Source organism: Perissodus microlepis, chromosome 15 (assembly GCF_051167445.1).
Source record: "Perissodus microlepis isolate ML-2025 ecotype Zambia chromosome 15, ASM5116744v1, whole genome shotgun sequence".
Lineage (NCBI taxonomy): Eukaryota > Metazoa > Chordata > Actinopteri > Cichliformes > Cichlidae > Perissodus > Perissodus microlepis.
Window position 1 is genome coordinate 14,049,853 of NC_140475.1, and position 21,667 is coordinate 14,071,519.

Here is a 21,667-nt window from a genome sequence, read left to right on the forward strand (position 1 = left end):
AACTACGATGCTGATAGTAACATCAAAAGGTTTGATAACAAACAATTATGCAATAGAAATCTTTTGAGTTGCAATGAAAGAAATATGTTATCTTCATTTTAAAATTCCGTTTATAAACTCTACTGTGGAGGAAGCTGACAGTCACTGGCACGGCGTTCTGGATACATTTGTTCAGCAGTTGGTCACTTGTTTTTTTTTTGTCTTTAAAAGGTCAGAAAATATAGCACGCTTGGCTGCACCGCTTTGAGGTAAATGCTAACATCAGCACGCAATCGCCACAGTTTACAGTGTTGCAAGCAGCGTTTCTAGTCAGCACTTAACATGAATACAGCAGAGGCTCATGGGAGTGTTTTTAGTTTTTGCAGGCTTTTGGTCTTGTTTTGGGAAAAATCTGAAAAAAATCTGAATCAGTTAGTAGTGTTGGTCTTATGAAAGCTTGTCATCCTGTAGTTGTTGAGACATTTCAGTCAGATTGACAAATTACTTTCAAGTCTTGTGGAAGAAGGAAGCCAGAGTTACAGCACATGAAAACATGAACCTGTTCTTAAATAATCCTTCAACTGGTTGATTTAACATTGGATAATCTTTCTCTTATCCATTTCAGCGTTGCAGGGGGGGCTGGAGCCATAGGGCGAGAGGCAGGGTATACTGTAGAGGGGTCACCAATCTAACGCAGGGCTAACACAGAGAGAGACAGACAAACATTTGCACTCATATTCAGTAATTAGATTACCGTTACTTTCCCGTAGGAACGCTGCGTTACTAAAACCGTGATTTTTTTTTGCAAGAATGTCTCATGAAGGTGACGTAAGCGAGTGCGACATTTGTGACAACAGCTGTGTGCAGATCAACAATGGATAATATATGGAGTGCAGAGAGAGTATGAGCGTGCAGCGTTTAAAGCGTGGATGTACCGACCTTACTTTGAGTTTGATTCCATAAAAAGTGACAAAAACATTAGTGTCCATTGTGCGTGGGAAGAAAACTTCTTTTTACAGCGAAAAAACCCCCTAAACTTCCAAGCAAGCACCGAGTGCGCTACGACATAATGGGAAATTCACAGAGAAACTCGCGGATTCTTCCACTGACCGCCGCGGCACACCTGCACCAGGGTAAACCTCCGCCTACCCCACTCCTGCTATACAGGTGAAAATAGAGCAAAAGGACCGCTAGTCTTTGATTTTATTTATTTTCTGCTGTGTTTTACTTGCATCTATTTGAAAGAGTGAGTGTAAACACAAAAAATATATTTTATTTTATGTGCTGGAATGTGCAGAAAATAGGTTTAAATGTTAAACAAATTTCTTCCAGTCAGAGAATGTTGTATATAATTAAATTTTTGCTTGATGCATAAAGTTAAAAGATTAAAACTAATAAAACAAGTTTTAAAAAGAGACTTTCCATTTGATTACATTTTGTATGATGGATTATGCAGAAAAAGTAGAATTGGGCTGAAAGATCTATCGCTTTATCACCTATTCAGGTTATAAATCGTGTTTTTAAAATGTAACTAAGTAACTAAGTAATTAATTACCTTTGAAAATAAGTAATCAGTAAAGTAATGTGATTACTTTTGGGGGAAGTAATCAGTAATTAGTTACTGATTACTTTTTTCAAGTAACTTGACCAACACTGCTAATGAGCAGGTTATATCTGTCCTCTGCTTGTATCTTTGACTCTCAGCTCTGTTTTTGACATATGAATGATCACTTGTCATAAAAGGGTTAAAAGAAATATTTTCTATCTGAAGCAGACATTGTAAATGCCCTCCATGCCTTCATCTTATCACATTTAGGCTATTCCCAATACTCTGGTCTCTGCCAAAAGTAAATCTCCTACTTCACCTGGCTCTAAATGACATGGCCTCACTCCAGCCTACACTATAGATGTACTCAGACCTCATGAACCAACGTCAGAGCCCCCCTAACTGTTCCCACAGCCCACCTCTTTACAGAAGCCACCTTAAAGACGTTTTCTGTTAGAGCCTTGCAGCTGGAGCGCGCTTTACAAGAAGACTGAGGTTAGCAAACCCAGTATCTACTTTTAACCCTTTACAGGGGCCTCACTGGAGTACCCACCATTAACTGAAGCATTACATGTTTCAAGACTTTTTGTTATCTTTTCCCCAAAATTTGCTATTAAAGGCAATTTTTACAAAAAAGCTTTTCTATAAAAATGTTTCTTATGCCCTCTCTTTTTCTTTATAGCCCTATGTATTTAATTTTATTTCTAATTTTTTAATTTATTATTCTATTCAGCAAGTCAGTGTCAGGGTTTCTGGGTCGTTGACCCAGTATTTTCAGTTCACGTTCACTGTTTATCTACTGACTGTTCCACTTCCTGTTTTATTGTGTTAGCCTTGGTCTGTGTGCATTATGTTCAGTCCTCTTCCCATTTATCATTAGTTCATTATGTTCAGCTGTTCACTCACCTGTCTCCAATCGTTGTCATTGTTAGTCATGTATTTAAGCCCCCTCTTCCCTTCAGCCCTTGTCGTGTCATTGATGTTATGTTGTCGTTCCCGTTAGTGCTCAGTTATTCAGCCAGCCACTCAGTCTTTCAGTCAGCTAGTCAGTTCTGCCGTTCTTGCTTTGTTCATTCACCTGCTCCAATAAATCCTCATCATTTCTGCACCGTGAGTCCTGCGTTTGGGTCATCTCTTCCACGCCTCCACACACAACCCCTGACAGTCAGTGTACTCTCACTGCCGGTCCCAAGCCTGGATAAATGGCACCGGCTGCGTCAGCAAGGCTAAAATCTTCACTAAATCAAACATACTGATCATCAAGAATTAAATATTGTATCAGGTATGAGCTGGAAGCACATGATCACTTTTTCACTACTGGTTTCACTTCACGACCAGTAAATGCCTTCCATGCAAAGCACAGGTGACCGTGCCAATCTGCTAGTCACCAAAGAAGAAGTGACCTAAGAGGTGGTTGGGGCTCGAGAGGTAATCTACTCATTGCACGTCTGGTGTTTCAGTCTCTGGCTCCTCCAGTCTGCATCTCAAAATATCCTTGGGCAGGATGCTGGACCACAACTTTCATATATGCATCTATCAAGAAGGTTTAAATTATCGCCCTGCTGGAGACTCTTTGTTTCCCATGTATGTGCGGGTCCTCTGTGGAATCACCAGCTTCCTCTCACAGAGCAAAGACAAGCATGTCAGATTAACTAAAGTGTAAGTATGAGTGTAAATGCTTGTCTGTCTGAGCCCTGTGACCTGTCCAAAGTATATCCTGCCTCTCTCCCAGTGATAGCAGGGATAGGTTAGCAGCCCTGAATCAGATCAGCAACACAAACTGACATGGCTTGTGGTCTGTAAAGCACTTTACAGTCATGTTTTGAAAAATTCTGTACAAATAAAACGTTATTTGTATTATTCTGACACTGTTTGACTGCAGGTTTCAATAGACAGTCTCAAACCAGTGTTAAATTGGATTGATTTTACTTGTAATGGTTTTCCATCCCACACTCATCAATAAGCATGCTGGAGATTTGTTTTTCATTTACAGTAATTACCTGCCGCAGGTTTTACTACTTTCCTTGACACTGGTTTACCACTTTCTGTGTAGGCTTGGGGGCATGTTGACAGACCTAGAAGCCCTCCCCCCAACCCTCACCCGCAACCGCCTTCTGTGTGTGTCGTCACCGAAGTTCGGCACAACACATTTAGGCTTGTCCTTTTGTTCTGCTCATCCAAATCCAGGCTCGCAGTGAGGTTGAAGTCTTGAATCAAAAGTACAAAAGATTATGTTGTGAGTCCATTACTGTACTGAAAAAAAAGAATGAATGTGTGGAAGCATGCCCTACTGATTACATAATACCATGGCTGTCAGTCAAGACTAATGAGAAGAAACTAACAGAGTGGCAATCTGCAAAGTTTGCCCTTTAATAATGTGTAATGATTTTAATGATTTGTGGCAGCTGAGGCATAAACAATACACTGTGGTAGGAGGATGTTAACAACAGATACCCCCCCACCCTCACGTCCTCACCTGAATAGACATCAAGGTTCATTATTCCCCCTTTTTTAGAAAACACATGATGCAGTTCCAGCGGGGGGGTTGCACTTGCAGCAATTAGACGAATTAGACAACAAACCTTTGTTTGGATATTTAAACATTTTGCCTGTTATGTAACGATATCGACAGATAAAGGCATAATTAAATCATCGATACGGAAACGAAGAAAAGTGCCACTTCTCACCACAGAACTCTCACCTTTGTCCTCCCTCCACACAGAGTCTGGTGTCAGTTCCTGTGCCCTATTTTTCTCTGACATGTTCAGACTTTTTCTTTTTTATAAAGCTCTGAAAACTCTGTGGTTGAGCATCATCTTGAGCTGAGTTTCTGCTTTTTACTAAGACACTCATGTGGGCCAGGATGAAGTGTTAGCTGTGGGTAAAAACAAATCTGTTTTCAAGTGTACTGCTTTCTTTTGTTTGCTTGTTTTGTTTCTTTATAGGCTGCAATAGTGTGAAGAAGCACTACATTTGCACCACTGCTCACATCTGAAGTCAGACATTGAAACTCTGTTTATGTTTACTGTCAATACTAGCTTTTAGAGAAAGTCTTACCTCGTATAGTGCTAAGAGATGTCTTTATATGCAAAAAATAAAAAAAGATGCAGCATGACACCGTCACCTTTTGCCTTTCTTTTCTGTGCAGGAAGTCGTTCTTGCATCAAGAGGTTATTCTCAGAATTTCTGATGTGTTGTAAGAGTCTAGCAGGTGCTTACAATACTGGGTTTGTTTTTGACATTAATAGACTGTTTATGGGCTGAAAAGCTTTTTCTGCGTGTCTGTTTGTCTGAAACTGGCAGTTCAGTCTTGACTTTGAGATGGAGGCTTTGATCACAGCAAGAATTGAAACCTTAAAGAAAAATCGTTATAGTAGAAGCATTTTTAATGGCACAAAGATAACAATCCATTTCTCTTTAGTCTCAGGAATTTAGTTGAGGAATGATTTAATTTAGCTCAGTTTTGGGACAAAGTACAATCATCATAGGAATAAAAGCAGTTTGACAAAGACCTGAAGATGTACAGTTACTTATATACACAGCTAAAAAATTAAAATAATGCATCACTTTTTAATCACATATCAGGTCAGTTAAACTTCTGGAATATTGAGGTGGTCAGTTAAGTCGCAGAGGGGGTTTTTAAGCAGGTTCAGCTGTTTCGGTGTTCATGAAATTAACAATAGAGGCATCGATGAGACAATACCTGAAACAGGAACAGTTTTACAGGTGGAGGTCACAGGTTTTTTTTCCCCTTCTTCATCTTTTCTCATCATTTTTTTATTAGTTTTGCATTTTTCTAAAGGTTAGTTTTGCATAGTTTTGCATTGTCACTGCTGGCAGCATGAGGCGATATCTGGACCCTACAGATAGTGCACAGCATAGTTCAACTCATCAATACGTGCCATTGCCAGAAGGCTTGCTGTGTCTCTCAGCACAGTCTCAAGAGCATGGAAGAGATTCCAGGAGACAGGCAGTTACTCTAGGAGAGCTGTACAGGGGTGTAGAAAGTCCTTAACCCATCAGGACCGGTATTTGCTCCTTTGTGCAAGGAGGAACAGGATGAGAGAGCTATGATGCCAGAGCATAGAATAAGTAAACATTTCAAATTTATTTTATGTCTAATTCTAAACAGAATTTGTCGTTTATGTCAGAGGGCAAATTTTAAAAGCCGACTCTTGGTTTTATTACATTCTGTATTATTAGAAAACGAAAACCAAAAAAAAAAAGAAGTGACTCAATGGACTTTATATGGTACACTTCCTGGAGACGGTTGCTACAACAGTTTGTATCCTCTTGGTTACCGTTTGTTGTCAGGCCTAAACACTGACATTAACTAGCTAACTGTTAGCTAGAGTATCTGGGGTTTTCTGAAAGATGGCTTTTGCTTCACACAGTCACAGAGATCCAAGCGGAACATACACCTTCTCCAGCCGCCCCAGAGCTGTGGAGAACCGCTCAAAGTACAGCGAGACGTCGACTGAAGAGTACGGTGCCGTTGTTCATGGTGTCTTAAATGCGAGCTTATAAGTGGTTAACTGTACCTGAAATATAGCATATTGGCTGTGTAAATAAAATCCACTACAGCGGCTTTACTGACTGTAAGAAAAGGTAGCTGAAGTTTATATTTCATTTACAAGTAATAAAAATCCGAGAGCTAAAGCAGCCTGTTACTTGAAAAATTGAGTAAATCAAATAGTTGTGGTCAGAATACACTCGTCATGGCCACGAATGGCACTGTAATTTTGGGATTTTAATGATTTCTTTGAACTGTTCTTTTTTCTATGTTGAAATGATTATACAGCATACTTCTTTAATGCCAATAATTAGGTGCAAAAGTATAAACTCAGGCTCAAATCATACATGCATCTTTTGAGATTTAAATGTAGGTGCTGAAGGTACTACATTTTTAATAGGCCAAGACCTAATAAACAATCATGATTACGCACAACTGGTAGTTTCTTTTAACCAGCATAAAAATGATTGGAGCCATTTCTATACAACTCCAGATTTCTGGATCATCAGTTCAGACAACTGTATATAAGTAAAATCTATTAGAATGTGTTACCACTTTTCCAGACCTAAACGGTTACCCTCAGATGAGAAGAAATTGGTTAGGATGTCCACGAACAACCCAGGAACCACCAAGGTTCAAACCTAAGAACGCTGTACCAGCTGTCTAGTATGGTGGTGGTCGCATCAAGCTCTGGGGGTGTTTTGCTGCCAGTTGCGCACTTTGTGCAGCGTACAAGTAAAAATAATGAAGAAGGATTACCTCCAAATTTTTCAACTTCACTTCAAATCAAAAGCCACATGGTTGAAACTTGGTCATATTGGGGTGTTCCAACAGGACAATAATGCTGAACACAAGTCAAACTGGTTTTGGATTAATGAAGCAGGCTAACATTGAGCTTCTCGAATGACCTTTCCAAAGCCTTGAAAATATGGCGACTACACTTAAAATCCACGTGTGTGCCTAGAAATCAAAGGATTTAAATGAATTCTACCAATTCTGACAAGAACTGGTTGAAGGACATTTAACCAATTATAAAGGGAGGTATGTGCAAATATTTCAGCCTGTATGTATAATTTAGACTCTATGTGGATTAGACAAAATCCAAAAATAAATTTAAATGTATGCACCCAGTTCTTGTTTTTTAAAGTGATTAAAGATGTATACTGAACATTCATTTAAAGAAATCTTTTGTATTCTGAAACTACCATGACATTCATACTCACGATGAGTGGATGCAAACTTCAGACCACAACTGTATCTCAAATGTCGCATGCTTCAGCTGTCAAACTCCAGAACAACATGGATCAGCATTTTCCCTTTCAGGTTAAAAAATGCAAGCGGGGAAAAAAAAAGATTTTCAGCCTTTGAATTCCCGCAGACCTAATAGATTCAAAGCAGTTGATGGCTGTTTACAGGTGGTGAACATTTCTAGGTGCCGGAAATAGTTGGAAACTTATTGCATGCATTAAAATGAATTGTCGTCTTCCTGCAGGACAAAGCGTCATTATGGAAACATTATGTATGATCGTCGTGTTGTCAGAGGAAATACGTACGCCAAGCATATCCTACCAACTGTAAGTGTGAAACATTCATTTTCTGTTTTTTGTGCAGCGTAGGTTGTAGTTCTTTCCTTCTTTTCCCCACTGATAGACAGCTCAGCCAGACCCTGCAGAGATACGAAGACAACAGGCCAACAGGAGACGAGCCATCGCTCGAAAACAGGCCAGGGAGCAATTTAGACCCAACACTCCTGAAGCGCTGGAGGGCAGAAAACACACTGATGTACAAACTGGTAAAATAATTCCCTGGACAACTTCGGCACATGTAAAATAATTATTTTTGACTCCAAAAACATGGAGTTTTTATAATGAGCTTGCTTAATTTTCAGAGCTCTACCTTGAAGAACTGAGCAATATTATTGCAACTACGGACATTGAGTGTCAGACTGACCCCTTCCTGGACAGACCAGCAACTCCACTCTTCATACCTGCCAAATCTGGCAAAGATGTCGAAACACAGATAGAAGAGGGAGAGGTAAGTAGTCCCAGTGGAAGGTTTGTTTAATAGCATTAACATAGTTCTAATAAAAAAAGGTTAGACCTGTTTGTTGCCTTTTGTTTTTCTGGAGGAGCCAATAACCCAGACTAAGACCTCTCTTTATAAGGCTGCCAATCACTTTGGCTCGGAGACTAAAGTACAGAATTTACTATGCATTCAGGCATGTTTTGAGGCAAAACCTTTTTTCAAATTTAGTTGGCAAGGGACAAACATGCAGAAATGAGCTTGCTTTATAGGCGTTACTTCTTTTGGTTATTTTTGCTTTCTGTGTTTTAACAATTCTCTAGTTATTCTATATATTGTTTTGGCTTTTTAACCATTTTGACCATATTTTAACCGGGCCGATCGTGGCTCAAGAGTTGGGAGTTCGCCTTGTAATCGGAAGGTTGCCGGTTTGTGCCCCGGCTTGGACAGTCTCGGTCGTTGTGTCCTTGGGCAAGACACTTCACCCGTTGCCTACTGGTGGTGGTCAGAGGGCCCGGTGGCGCCAGTGTCCGGCAGCCTCGCCTCTGTCAGTACGCCCCAGGGTGGCTGTGGCTACAATGTAGCTTGCCATCACCAGTGTGTGAATGGGTGGATGACTGGTTGTGTAAAGCGCTTTGGGGTCCTTAGGGACTAGAAAAGCGCTATACAAATACAGGCCATTTTTTTACCATATTAATTTGTAATTTGGGTTTCATTATTTTATTTTATTCACTGGTTGGAGGTCATTTAATATTATTTTTTTCTGGTTTATTTATTTTGAAGTTGATTTTTCTTTCTTATTCCATGTTGCTCTGTTTTATTATCAGCTTGTCAGTCATCAAGACTCAAGTGTTGGTCTTTGCCTTTAATTCTGTTGCCTGTGAACTGCCCAACTTTGTGGAACTGAAAAAGAAAAGTGCTGCTAATTTATTTTGACTTTGTAAGATAGTAATGAAAACAAGTTTTTAAATATTGTAAAATTCACAGTAAAACACCACTTTTTTATGCTTGCCCTATGCAGCTGTTTGACTTTGACATTGAGGTGCAGCCAGTGTTGGAGGTCTTGGTGGGTAAGACAATCGAACAGTCTCTGCTGGAGGTGATGGAGGAGGAGGAGCTTGCCTGTCTGAAGGCCCAGCAGAGAGCCTTCGAGGAGCTTCGAAATAATGAGCTGGCAGAGGTGCAGCGGCTCCAGGAGATGGAGAGACGACACAACGAGGAGAAAGTATTCAAGTTCTAGAAACTGTCTCTTTATCCAAACATGTCTGTCTACAGCCTGTAAACCCTAAACATGCAACTGGACTTATGCTAACCAGGTTTTAAGTTTTGAACTTAAAGTACCATTTTGTTATCTATTATAATTACACTCACTGGCCACTTTAATAGGTACCCCTGTTGCACTTCCCATTAATGCAAATATTAGCCAGTCACAGGCCAGCAACTCAATCCATCATCAGCCTGGGTTCTCTTTAAGTGCTCCAGCTTCCTCTTCACAGCCCAAAGACAAGCATTTAGTAGGGTTGGGTTAATTGGTGATTCTAAATTGACAATGAGTGTGAATGTTTGTCTGTCTCTTTGTGTTAGCCCTGTGACAAACTGTCAACCTGTCCAGGGTCTGCTTCCGCTACGACTTCTGGACAGGCCCCAGCTCCCTCATAACCCTGAATTAGATAAGCTGAAGAAACTGCATCGTTGTTGGCAAAATTAACATTGGAACTGCCAGACTGCTCTGAGGTGATATGAAGGCAATCAAAAGAATCACTTGTTATGAACCTTAAAGCAGATGGACTACAGCAGCAGAAGAAAAGCACACCAGGTGCCACTCCTGTCAGCTAAGACCAGGAAACTGGCTACAATTGCCTGATCTGATCAATCTTGATTTCTGCTGTGAAATTTGGATGGTAGAGTCCAAATTTGGTGAAACAGAAATTTCAATAGGGTCCATGTCAAGCTGGACCAAAATATCTGAGGAGTGTTTCCATCGCCTTGCTTAATCCATACAATGAAGAATCAAAACAGTTCTCAGGGCAAAAGTGGGTCCTGCCCCTTATTAGCGTGGTGTACCTAATAAAGTGGGAACAGTTTAGACATCTATTTCCTGTCAAGATTAGCTGTTGTAGATATGTGTGGTGATTCATCATCTTTTTTTAAAAAGAAGTCACACATGGAGCACAAATAATTTCTGTTGGCTTTTGTTGCCAGAGAAACAGTGTCATCAAACCAAGTCTGATATGGTAGTAATGTCACAGTGCTGATGAAGCAGATTAACTGTGTTTGAGTTCTAAAATTCATATTTATGAGTCACTATGCATACTCCTGTAGTGAAGCTACATGAGTATGATCTCACTGACAATGTTTAGAAATAATAGAGGTCATAGTGTTTGTGCACTGCTTACACCTGCTAGGTATGGTGGAGAATTTCAGGATTTCAGACATCATGAGTGTGAGTTTTTTGGTGCCAGATTAAACAAATTAATCTGGGTTCCTTCCTCCCTCAGGAGCGTAGAATTGCACAGCAGAGGGAGGTGCTGAGGAAAGAAAAGGAGATTGCAGAGAAGATCGCCGCCCGGGCGTACACCCAGCAGTACTTGGCCGGTCTTCTACCTGCTGTCTTTACCTCGCTGAGAAGGCACGGCTACTTTTACAACCCCGTGGAGAAAGGTCAGCCTACTTGACACACGAGGGTGTCGCTGCCCTCTGTTGCTAAAGCGTAATTTCCTTACATCTGTGTCTATTAATAGATGAAAAGGTAATTTTCTCAAACTTTGCGGATGAATCATATTTGTGGTTTTGATTTACAGATATCGAGACTAATTTCTTCCCATGGCTGATGGACGAGGTGAACAACAGGGTGGAAAGGAGATACACAGCAAGAGAGATTCTTGACAGTAAGAGACATTGGTTATTTTATTTAATTTTTTGATGACATCCCTTTTTTTGAGATTTTTTGGGTTGATGTATGCAAACCTAAATTTGCTATATTTAACAAAAACTTCTGCATAGCTATGTTTAAGTTTTTTTTTTTTCCAGCTTATCATTTTCTGTAGTCCACTCATCATTGCTGTAGATTTTCTGTAATTATGCTTTTATTTAGCATTAGTTTTTTTTTTTATCACTTCAAAGTGCTTTATAAGTTCAAACCAACTCAAATAGAAAGCAGAGAAATGAAAAGAATGGGACGTGCCACTCAAATTGAAATCTATTTGAGGATTCTGTAACAGCACTGAGGGTGGAGGAAGTACACCTTGCAGGTGAAAAAAGGCTTTTTAAAAACTTTATTTTAGACCCAGGTCAGCAAGTTTTAAAGCCTTTAAACATTAGATTTGACTGGTGACCATGTGTGCAGTTTATAAATGACTGATGAAATTAGTCATTTATAATAATTGGACAAATAATTGTCCGGAGGAAATAGCAGTTTAAAAAAAAAAATTCTAAAAAACTTGGTTCAGGAGGGTAGAGGTCTGCATTTACTTCTTGTAAACTTTTCCCCAGCATGCATTGTGTGACTACCATCTAGTGGTGCGTGATAAACATTACAGCTGTCACTGAAGTCAAACAGGACAGGGATGGGGTTGCACCTGTGTGACTGAAACATTTCCATGTTTTTGTCTGTTTCAGCTATGATCTACGATGTAACCCAGAAGAGACTTGAGCACTTCAACGAGGAAGAGACACAGCCAGAAAAGTCTGATTCATAGAGAGATTTATACACAAGTATTTACCACAAATAAAAGTTTTTCTTCATGAACTGGTTTTTGTTTACGGCTCCAAACCCAGGCTACCAACAGGGAAGGTAATAACTGCCCTCAGGTGGACAAACTATGCCATGTCAACATTCATACTTTGGTTGAAGGGTGGCTCTTCTTAACTTTTTAAGTTAAGTGTCTTTCATTGGCTGTTCACAAATGACTGATATGATAGATCGGTAAATAGCTAATATCAAATGATATTAGACAGGAGGCCAAGGTGAAGGTGGCAGAGCTGGAATTGAAGATGTTAAGATTTACATCTGGAGTTACATGAATGGGCAAGATTAGAAATCAGCATATCAAAGAGACAACTCATGTTGAGTGGTTTGGAGTCAAAGCAGAAAAGTGAGGCTGAGATGTTTTGGCCATATAGTAGTGGAGGAGGAACAGAGAAAGACCTCAGAGAAGATTCATGGATGTAGTGAAGGAGGACATGCAGAGGGTTGGTGTGACAGGATATGAGGAATAGGATGAGATAAAGGCAGATGAGCCTCTGTGGAGACCTCTAAAGGGAGCAGCACAAAAAAGCAAAGATGATGACATCGGCCTGTTTGATATATCAGTTACTACTACTACTACTACTACTACTACTAATAATAATAATAATGGATTGCATTTATATAGCGCTTTTCGGGACCCCTCAAAGCGCTTTACAATACCACTATTCATTCACTCTCACATTCATACACTGGTGAAGGCAAGCTACAGTTAGCCACAGCTGCCCTGGGGCAGACTGACAGTTGGGCTCCAATGATTAGTAGTTCTGTGGGTCTTTTTTGCACTTATGAATTCGATGCAATAGTTGTCAGTTATAGACCTATAAATAGAAACAACATGTTACAACCTCAAGATAATAAAATTATTAAAAAGCTGAAGTTCAGGTTTCCTCATTTTTCCCCCTCGAAGGCAAGCTTTTTCTTTCAGTTCTGCAGTACAATTGTTCATTTACTGCTTATCTGAATTAAGTTCCTGTGTGCTACTGAGCTGTCAACATACCAATGAAAGAAAATCAGCCAAAATCTAATGTTCAAAGAGCAATCTTAAAAAGATTATCATCGGCAGAGCAGGCAGTGAAACAGGTTTTAAGGAACTCCAGATATTCAAGAGGAGCATTCAAAGTGCCTCCATGTGTATTTATCCATTTGCATCTGGCATCCGACTGCAAACAGTTTATTCAGGTGCTCTAACAGGCAAATTCAAGAATGCTTTGCATTACTGTGACTGTTCGGTTCAATTATCCCAGCACCCAGAAAATGTATTTAAAGCAGCTGATAATTTCTCCTGCTTTAAAAACCAGCGAGGATTAATATGTTGGTACCAGCTTTGTTTCATGGGTTTCAGACTACCCTCCAGGTGTTAGAGACACACCTATTTTTCAGTAGACTTTGCTTTGAAAGCGGTTGTGATGATGATGATGGTGCTGGTGAAGCTGTAGTTGTAGAAAGCGAGGTAACAGCAGAAGCAGGGGCAGGCGGGACTGTCACCTCGCTCTTTGGTTTCATATTATGGTGAGAAGTAGGTCTAACCTCCGATATATACGGTCTATTTTAATCCCGTCCTGTCATTGGCCGGTTCACCTCTGACGCCAGCTCTCGGTACAGCACGCGCAGGGCGGATGACACGCGCTATTTCCCGTGTTAAAGTTTCAGCAGTGATGCAACTCCGCGCTCAGGACAGGTGACACCTGAGTCTTTGCGCACTAAATTGAGGAAGTATTAAAAAAAAACAATATTAAAAGACAGTTGCCAAAGTGACAGCGCTCTTAACACGACAACTTACCGGAAAAATAAAAGTTTATGTTGCTTGTTGTGGTTATTGAATGTTATTACACGATTTTCGTATAATGCACTGAAAATTTGGGCTACATAGGAAATAACTGACTATCTTAAAAGTAGAAATACCTTAACATGTCTAACTGGGTGCTGTTATTTTAAGGTCATAAAAGAGAAGCACAGTTTAAAAATAAACCTTCAAATTAAATAATAATTAAATAACAAAAAGATTAAATAGCATAATTTCATCACACTAACTTTAAATAAGAGCCATTGCACACCATACTTATATTTATTTATTGTTATTATCACACTTAACGTTGCAGCTGAGGGCCCTGTGACAAACCACCAAGATTCCCCACTATAGCAGGGAAAACACCCAAAATGCTCATCAAACATCAATGAAACTATTAATGGTTTTATTGGGAAGTCCCTCAGAGTTCCCTTACGGGTCCCAGGGGCCCCGAGTGGTGACCCTGCTGCCCTGCAGCCTGCAAGGGCGGCACACAGGGATGTATGAGCGCCATATTGCGCCTGACTGGAGCAGCAGCGGGAGAGGGAGTGTGCGGACCCGCCGTGCAAACCACCGTCTCATCTCCGGTAAGACTTTATTCTTATTTCAACACCTCCGTCCTGCTGACCGACCCCGGCAGCAAAGCGAGATGGAAGAGCTGCAAAATAAGACTTTGTTTGGTTTTATTTATTTATTTTTGCGCTCTTTTTTTGTGTTGCACTATACAAAGCAGGCAAATCTCACAACAGGTGTCTTTGGGATTATAATGGGAATGTGGCTGAGGGCGGCGCAGATGAAGCTTCTGCACAAAGGGGAGCATTAAGACAGCGTGGGTTTAGGAGCCCACGGTTTAGTCTTCTAAATCTTTTACCGTGTATTTTTATTAGGAAATCTTTTTAGTAGAAAAAGTGGAACGTGTCATAAACTGGGTTTGAGTAGTTTCCCCGTCGGTGTGGGTGTGTACCCAGAGCAGACATTACAGTCCCGGTGAAATATTCCCTGTCTGCCGTCACTTTATCCCGTTTTGTCACACTGTAGCTGAGCACTCCTTGCGCTAAATGCACTGTAAAACAGGATTGTTTCTGTTGTCTACTTCTTTCTTATTAATCGACTTTGTGACGCGATGCAGGCAAATATTGAGCATGAAAGGCTTCCGTTAATATGAAGTGGGGTGTGGATTTTTGAGATAATGACGTCTTCAAAATAAAAGACCAAAACCACAGACGGGTGGGGACCATTACGTTTATTAAAGGTAGTGGTTGAGGTGTGTTTCTGTACTAAAGCTAAGCTGCATGGTGTCTGTGTGACTCAATGTTAAGGTAAAGCAAGATTTCAAGATATCCGGTGTTACATTTCAAAATAAAGCCTTTCAAGCGCGACATTTTTGGTATTCGTTGTTAAAAGACAAGAAATGGCTGTAAGAGAATTTAAAAAAGCCAAACAACCAACATCACCATTTTACCTTGTTAATGTGTATAGGTCAGTGTGTATCAGTCTGTTGCTGGCTAACACAGATGGATAACCATCCAGATACACATTCACACTACCAGTTTAGAGTCACCGCTTAACCTAACCCCACGTACGTGACAGCGCGTCAGTGATCCACTGCTAAGCAGTATGGTAGTGCCCATTAACGGATCACTGTAAATTAAATAAATACATCCATTTGAAGATGCAAACATGGGTTTTTATTTTGTTATTCCAAATGAAAATATTTAGGTTTATAAGTTCCTCATAGACTGAAAATTTCTCTATTTTGTTTTGTGGAAGGATATTGATAATTCGTATTATTATAGTACTAAGAGGGGTAATAATAATTATAATAATTGTAATAAATATGAAAAATAATCGACGGTTTTTTCTCACTGCTTAATGTTTTTTTAACCAGTGTCTCAGGGGATTACTAGAAAACAATGACCAGTAAGACCAACTGCTCTTAATTTGAAGGTTGAAAAGCCCACTTCCTATGTTATTGTATCCCGCTGCCGTTGGCTTGTTGGTTTCCAGGGTGATTCATCCTGATGACTGTAGTCCGCAGGAGTGTCGCGCTATCCTCAATCGGGTTTAAGTAGCGCAGAAGTGGCCGAAACTCGTTTCTCTTCTTTCTCTCTTTTCAGGAAGGCGCAGTGAAAGCCGCAGTCGCTCGGAGTACAGGTCTCTCCTTTTTGTATTTGACAGTTCCTCGCTCGAAGCCGGGAAAAGGACAGAAAAATGCCCAAAGCGGTAAGCAGCCCCTTTGATTTTTCTGTATAATTTCACTCTTTAGTTCTGTGACAGGTAGATTGTATTAACTGAATCACAGCAGGTAACGATTACCACACTCTCAAATCTGTCTAATCCTATTCGGAAAAAATATAAAGAAATGGTTTTATTATTTTTGTATTATGCGAATCTCATAAAAATGTGGTTATAGCGACACTATTATTATGACAGTAGAGCTTTATGAGATTATTAGCTCATGTAAAAATACGGTAGTCATGTTAAAGGAGAATGCCACTGAAAAATTCAATGTCTTACATCTTTATTATTGTTCTCCATTTATTTTTTTACTTAAAAGATAAGTGTGAACAGTGTTTAATTTTAAATGTGGTTGCTGTCTAAGTGGGTAGATCTATATTTTTAATAGCTATATGCTTTTACTGGATAAGGGTGGAAAGTCTTTGAATGCAGATGTTGGGTGGAAAACTGGCAAAAAAAGTGACTTGCTGTCTATATAAACTGTATTTTATGTAGTTACCATGTATATATGAACAGGTTTTTAGCCTTCAATTACTCCTGACTCACTTTGCCCCACCCGAGCTCTTACATACTGTACAGTGGCACATGGCTCGTCCTGTATCTGTCCCTCTTTGTTATGGAAATGTGTTAGATTAAAGCCTATGTCAATATTTTTCTCCGTATAGAAAGTGTCAGAAAGATAAATTAAGCCAAGTTGTTTGCATGAGTAACTCATGCAAGTCAAACTCACAGTTTTAAAGTATCTCAATGGGAAAAAGGCAAACAGTATCAGAAATAGGTGCAGTTGTGCATTTTGTGTTATTATGGTGACAGGTTGCTGTTAAACAGATTCATATAGGGATGACAATGACTGGAGCCCAGATGAGCATCACTAAACATTTGTTGGTTTGTTTAGAAATGCCTCAGGGTTGTCATGAGCGTCACTGTGGAAATGACATCATTGCTGTCTTGTTAGCAGCAGCACACGGAGTCCAGTTGACACAAAACAGCCTTTTTAGAAAATCATGTCAGAGTGTTTTTTTCCACGATACCAAGAAGAAGTCACAAGGCCTTTTTTTTCTTCCTAAAAAGTTTATCCTAAAGACTAATTCAGTGTGTGGCCTCATGATTGGCCCAGTCTTTCAGACATGGCATCTCTTCTTTCGATGCTGTGGGTGGGGAAAGCTGGGAAACAAAACCCACAGTAAGAGTCAGATGAGCCTTATGTTACATCCAGCCTGTTTAATTTCATCATCTATTAGTCAGTTGAAGATTTTCTTACTTAATCATCAGTCTGTGCAGTTTCAAAAATCCCTTTTTCTTCCCCTAGACAGACATTTTTGTTTGAGAAATGACAGTTAAAGCTGGTAGTTTTTGTCTCTTCTTCATAAAAATGCACCTTTTGTGTCAATTTAACACATTTTTTTTATTTCAAAGACACAAAATTAAGTCTAAAAACATTTAGGAAAGCCCTAATGAACAAATGTGAAGGTACATTTCATTTTAGCTAATGATCCTGAGAAACCAGAAAGGGACACAAACCAAGCCTCAGGGGTGTCATAAGCTCCTACTAATGGTCCCAACCCCATGATAAATGGGTGTAAAAAATCTGTGCCAAAACCATAGACATAGATCCATAGAGTCAGCTCTTATGTGTAATAATTCACAAAAACTCACCAAAATCATCTAACCATCCGTCTGCTGTGAAACAGTCAGGAAATGTAAATGTGAAGTCACAGTCAAGCAGCAAAGGATCAAAAATGCAGACTTGCCTTAAATGTGAATCAAACTGAGAGAGAAACCTACAGGCACTCTGCAACTGTTAGAGTTCCGATGATGGGTGTGATACCAATCATTCCTGCATTGTGTTTTATCACTGTGGGGCAGGACTTCATAGCAGATTTGCGCGAGCAGCGAGGTCTCCCGTTCACCCCTCTGAATTGCACATTATCCAAAGTAAACCTCAGTGCTCCCAGAATTTCCTCAGGATCACAGCCCTGTGACAAAATCAACACAAGGCGTGGCTGGCATCACCGTGGATGGGTGTTTTCTTCTCATGTCCAGTCCCATTGTTGCTATTTGTTCCTTTTAAATAATTGATAACTCAATCATACGAGGAACACCCTCCAGGCGTGATTCACCAATCCCAAAGTGGTTACAAGTCCTTGAAGTCTCATTCTTCAGTTACTTGTGTTAAATGTTGACAGAACGAGCTGGCCTGTTCTCTCTCTCTCCGTCTGTGCTGCAGTCATTTATTGGTATATTGCCATGGTGACTCCCTTTGTACCAGACTCTTGTAAAGCCATGCAAATTATGCAGAGGTTAAATATTGAATGGTCATCACCGAAGAATGCACCGTAGCCTATTCACAGTTTAACTACTGAGGTGATGCCCAGTAGTTTAAGAAACTTCTTAAACTTGCCACTGAAACATCCAAAGGAACGTTAATCAAATCTCGTGGTTATACAGAGCTGGGAGGGGTTATGTACGCATAGACTTTGGAAACTGGAATAACCAAGTCAGTCAGGCCTCTAAATTTAAAGGGTCTCAATTTCATGCTAGATTTGGAAATGGCACTCTAGGAAGAAAAACAATAGTGAAAGCAAATTGCTGTTACAGTAACCTTTCTTGCAATGAGTGTCTAACCTGATTAGAAAAAGATAATTTAATCTGTCTTTTTCTAAAGATTACCTCCAGCCTGTTCCTTAAAACACACACACACCCAGTGTAACCATACAACATCTTGTGCAGATGGAGTTAATAAAGAAGATCTAGGAGACTGCTTTAACATAAAGACTAGAAACTGGAAGGAACAGGCAGCCTGGCTCTGTGCAAATATTCCACTTGTGAGCCTTAATCCAGGCTGGTCATTTATTTTCACTTCCAGATTTAATGCCTTCTACATTTGCTTGTAGAGACCTTTTCACTCCCAACAGTTGAAACAGTGGTTTCTTGGTCCATTGAGTACCACGAGTGAATTAACACAGTGATAAAACTGTATTCTCTGACATCACAATGTTTTTTTTTTACTTCATTCTTAACCCTTGCTAAACTAGTATTTTGGTATGGATGCACTTCAGTGTCAGCATAAAACATCTTTAGATTCAGGCAGATATGTTGGTCTTCAGTGATTGGGTAGAAATAACCAGGTAGCAAGGAGGCAATAGGGGACTGAAACGTGAAAGGGAGTGGAATGAGTTGATTTCAGGTACTTTGTGCACCACATTGCGGTCTGATCGCCTCATTTAATTCTGACCATGAGATCATGTGCACTTGTTACCATGTTTTGGCTCTCACTGCTTAATAATCTGTGTTGCCATAGAGCTCGGATTGCTTGTTAACGTTTCATAGCTACCACTGCGGTGCATCTTCCTCTAGGAGTGATTTGCATAACCTGTGCTGTTACAGCGGGTTTAGGAAATAGAGCTTCTGTTACTAAAATCTTGAAGTCAGGTATTAATATGAGGCTGGGGTATAAATGGTTAATATGAACTGCTGGACTTTCCTCTGACTAAAGTTGCTCTTTGTGGAACTCTGGGTCCTTGCCTGGTGTATTTTTAGCATATGTGTCATGTTTTCTTTACCGCTGTGAATGGCCTCAGTTTATTGTGAGTTACCGTTGGAGAACTTAGTTTGAGATCAGATATCACTCACTCACTGGTTTCCACTGGCTTGTCTCCTACACATATTCATATATTCCATTCTCTTCTGGTTAGGGTGTGTGTTTTTTTTCCTTCTAGATGCTCCATCTGTAACTGTTACATCTGTAACTGTATTTGTAACACCTCAAACTGTAAGCGCTAGAGAACAGTAATTTAAACAGAAGAAACCTGAAAAATAATACTTAATAGAGCCATTTCTGAGCGATTCTGGTGAAGTTTTTGTGGTAGGTCATCTGGCTCCTCTGGGATGTAGATGGTGATATTGGAGGCTACTGGGGCACTGCAACTGAAAGGAGAGCTTTGTTTTGCTGTGTAAAGTAAATGCAGTGCTTCCCCTCCTTCTCCAACCTCCAAGCTGTGACTTGAAGCGGGTAGGGGTTGCTTAATTGGGCGAATGACTCAAAACCTTTCAAATTGTACGCACATGTGCCATTAGAGGGTTGAGCTCAGTGCTTCATTGTTTTTATTTTGTTGGTAAAACAGAGTTTGCTTTGCTGCTGCTGGGTTTTAATGTCATGTGAGTTGACTGGCTAACCTGACTTGATAGCAGCAGCAGACTGGGGCAGAAAATGGGGCATTTTGAATATCCACTGACTTGACTGCTGTGCTCTTACAATGTCCTGAAGGGCACAGCGGTGAGGTGCTTTTCCATGCACTGCTGTGATTGGATTTGCCTTCCCTGGAGGATTTGCGTGTAACAGTTAGTTGATCAGTCCGCAAAGCTTCATGGGAATCAGCGGCCCTCTGAGTCACCAGATTCGTCGCTGCTCTGGCCCAGATATCCCTTTTCCAGTGGGCGTCATTCAGTTTGTTCACCGCTGAGGCTCAGTGTAGTTCACAATGGACTGGAGATGAAAGATGTCACTGGAGGCCTTTCTCTCTCCTCACTCTGTGTCCACTAACCTCTTTGTATCGTTTTCACTGGGCATTAATAAGCTCAGTCAATACCCTGAGTATCTGTGCCTTTTCATAACCCCCCCAAATACCAGAGACGGTTGACATTATAGCCACAGAAAAGAGGTTCAGTATGTGGGTTACCTCAAAGCAGCCACTGTAAATATTTGTGCATTGTTGCATGGTCTTACTGATTACTAACCAAACCGACAATACAGAATACTGTTTCTCTCCGTTATGAGACACACTTGACGTCAGTTTTCATTATTCAGCGAAGCACGGCAGTCATATTGTTTGAAATGATTCTGCACGTTAATCACCGGGGTGGATGGCTGTGAGTGGACATTAACTTCTGGGCCTGTAGAGCAGGTTTCAGTACGATGGACCTCCTCTTTTTGTAAGCACAGGTCACTGTGATCAGTCATTAACCAGAGAACTGAAAGACTCTGAAGTTTTGAATAGGACTGAGTGAATGGAGTTACTTCAGTTGAACCATCCAGAATAACATACATTGTGCCATTATTAGCTTGGGAAACTGGTGTAAGTTGTGCTTATGATATATAATCTTACTTTCATGAGTTGGACTCGTCACTGCATATTTTAATCAATAACACCTCCAGTTTTGCAGCACAGTTCCCTTCAATCAGCTGGTCTGTCTCTGAGAAAGCAGAGCCCCTTCTGTTTACTCTGCAAATACACCCCCCTTACCAAACACACATAAACACACACATTGCAGCTATGTTCTGCAGCAGTTTAGTATGATTTACCTTGTTTTTTTGTTTTTTTTTTCCTATAAGCACCCCTCTGTGTCTCTGGGTCAGCATTTGAACTTTTTTTCTCATGTTTTTCTGCAGGTCAATGTTCGCGTCACCACCATGGACGCTGAGCTGGAATTTGCCATCCAGCCCAGCACCACCGGCAAGCAGCTGTTTGACCAGGTAAAGTGCATATCACCTCTGTACTTGACTGTGGCATCAGTGTTGGCCTTTTAAAACTCTATTTTAAAGACTTTGGAAACAATATTATGTGGAAAAGTTAACAATTTGGGATTTATTTTGATATAAAGTCTTTGAATCTTTTAGCCAAGGTGGTGAATATAGTTTGGCACAAAATTAGGAATCATGCTGAGAAAGGATAGTGGATATACTGGACAAAGATGCTAAGTAAGGAGCTGCTAGGCAGGAAGAAAGAGGAGGACTGCAGAGGAGGTTTATGTATGTACTGAAGGAGGACACGCAGAGTTGTGACAGAAGAGGATATAAGGGTTAGAGTGGGATGGAGGAAAATTATCTGACACAAA

The 21,667-nt window shown here is 40.3% G+C and overlaps 2 protein-coding genes across 2 annotated transcripts in view; both read left to right on the forward strand.

Moving 5' to 3' along the window:
* Positions 1–5,800: 5,800 nt before the first annotated feature.
* Positions 5,801–12,653, forward strand: rsph3 (radial spoke head 3). Its single transcript, XM_084954361.1, has 8 exons — positions 5,801–6,009; positions 7,531–7,612; positions 7,689–7,830; positions 7,927–8,072; positions 9,082–9,285; positions 10,559–10,721; positions 10,862–10,948; positions 11,679–12,653. The coding sequence occupies exons 1-8, from the start codon at positions 5,900–5,902 to the stop codon at positions 11,756–11,758; spliced, it is 1,014 nt and encodes a 337-aa protein (XP_084810487.1). The 5' UTR covers positions 5,801–5,899; the 3' UTR covers positions 11,759–12,653.
* Positions 12,654–14,103: 1,450 nt separating this feature from the next.
* Positions 14,104–21,667, forward strand: part of ezrb (ezrin b) — a 30,478-nt gene continuing 22,914 nt past the window's right edge. The window contains exons 1-3 of the mRNA XM_084954368.1: positions 14,104–14,181; positions 15,712–15,817; positions 21,222–21,305. Of these exons, the coding sequence (XP_084810494.1) occupies positions 15,806–15,817; positions 21,222–21,305 (96 nt within the window). The 5' untranslated portion in view covers positions 14,104–14,181; positions 15,712–15,805. The remainder of the gene's footprint in view (positions 14,182–15,711; positions 15,818–21,221; positions 21,306–21,667) is intronic.

Excerpts from the sequence above, each read along its gene's own strand:
- rsph3 (XM_084954361.1), top strand. The coding sequence starts at position 5,900 with ATGGCTTTTGCTTCACACAGTCACAGAGATCCAAGCGGAACATACACC. Across the intron at positions 7,831-7,926 it reads ACACACTGATGTACAAACTG|AGCTCTACCTTGAAGAACTG; the intron begins GTAAAATAATTC and ends CTTAATTTTCAG. Across the intron at positions 10,949-11,678 it reads AGCAAGAGAGATTCTTGACA|CTATGATCTACGATGTAACC; the intron begins GTAAGAGACATT and ends TGTCTGTTTCAG.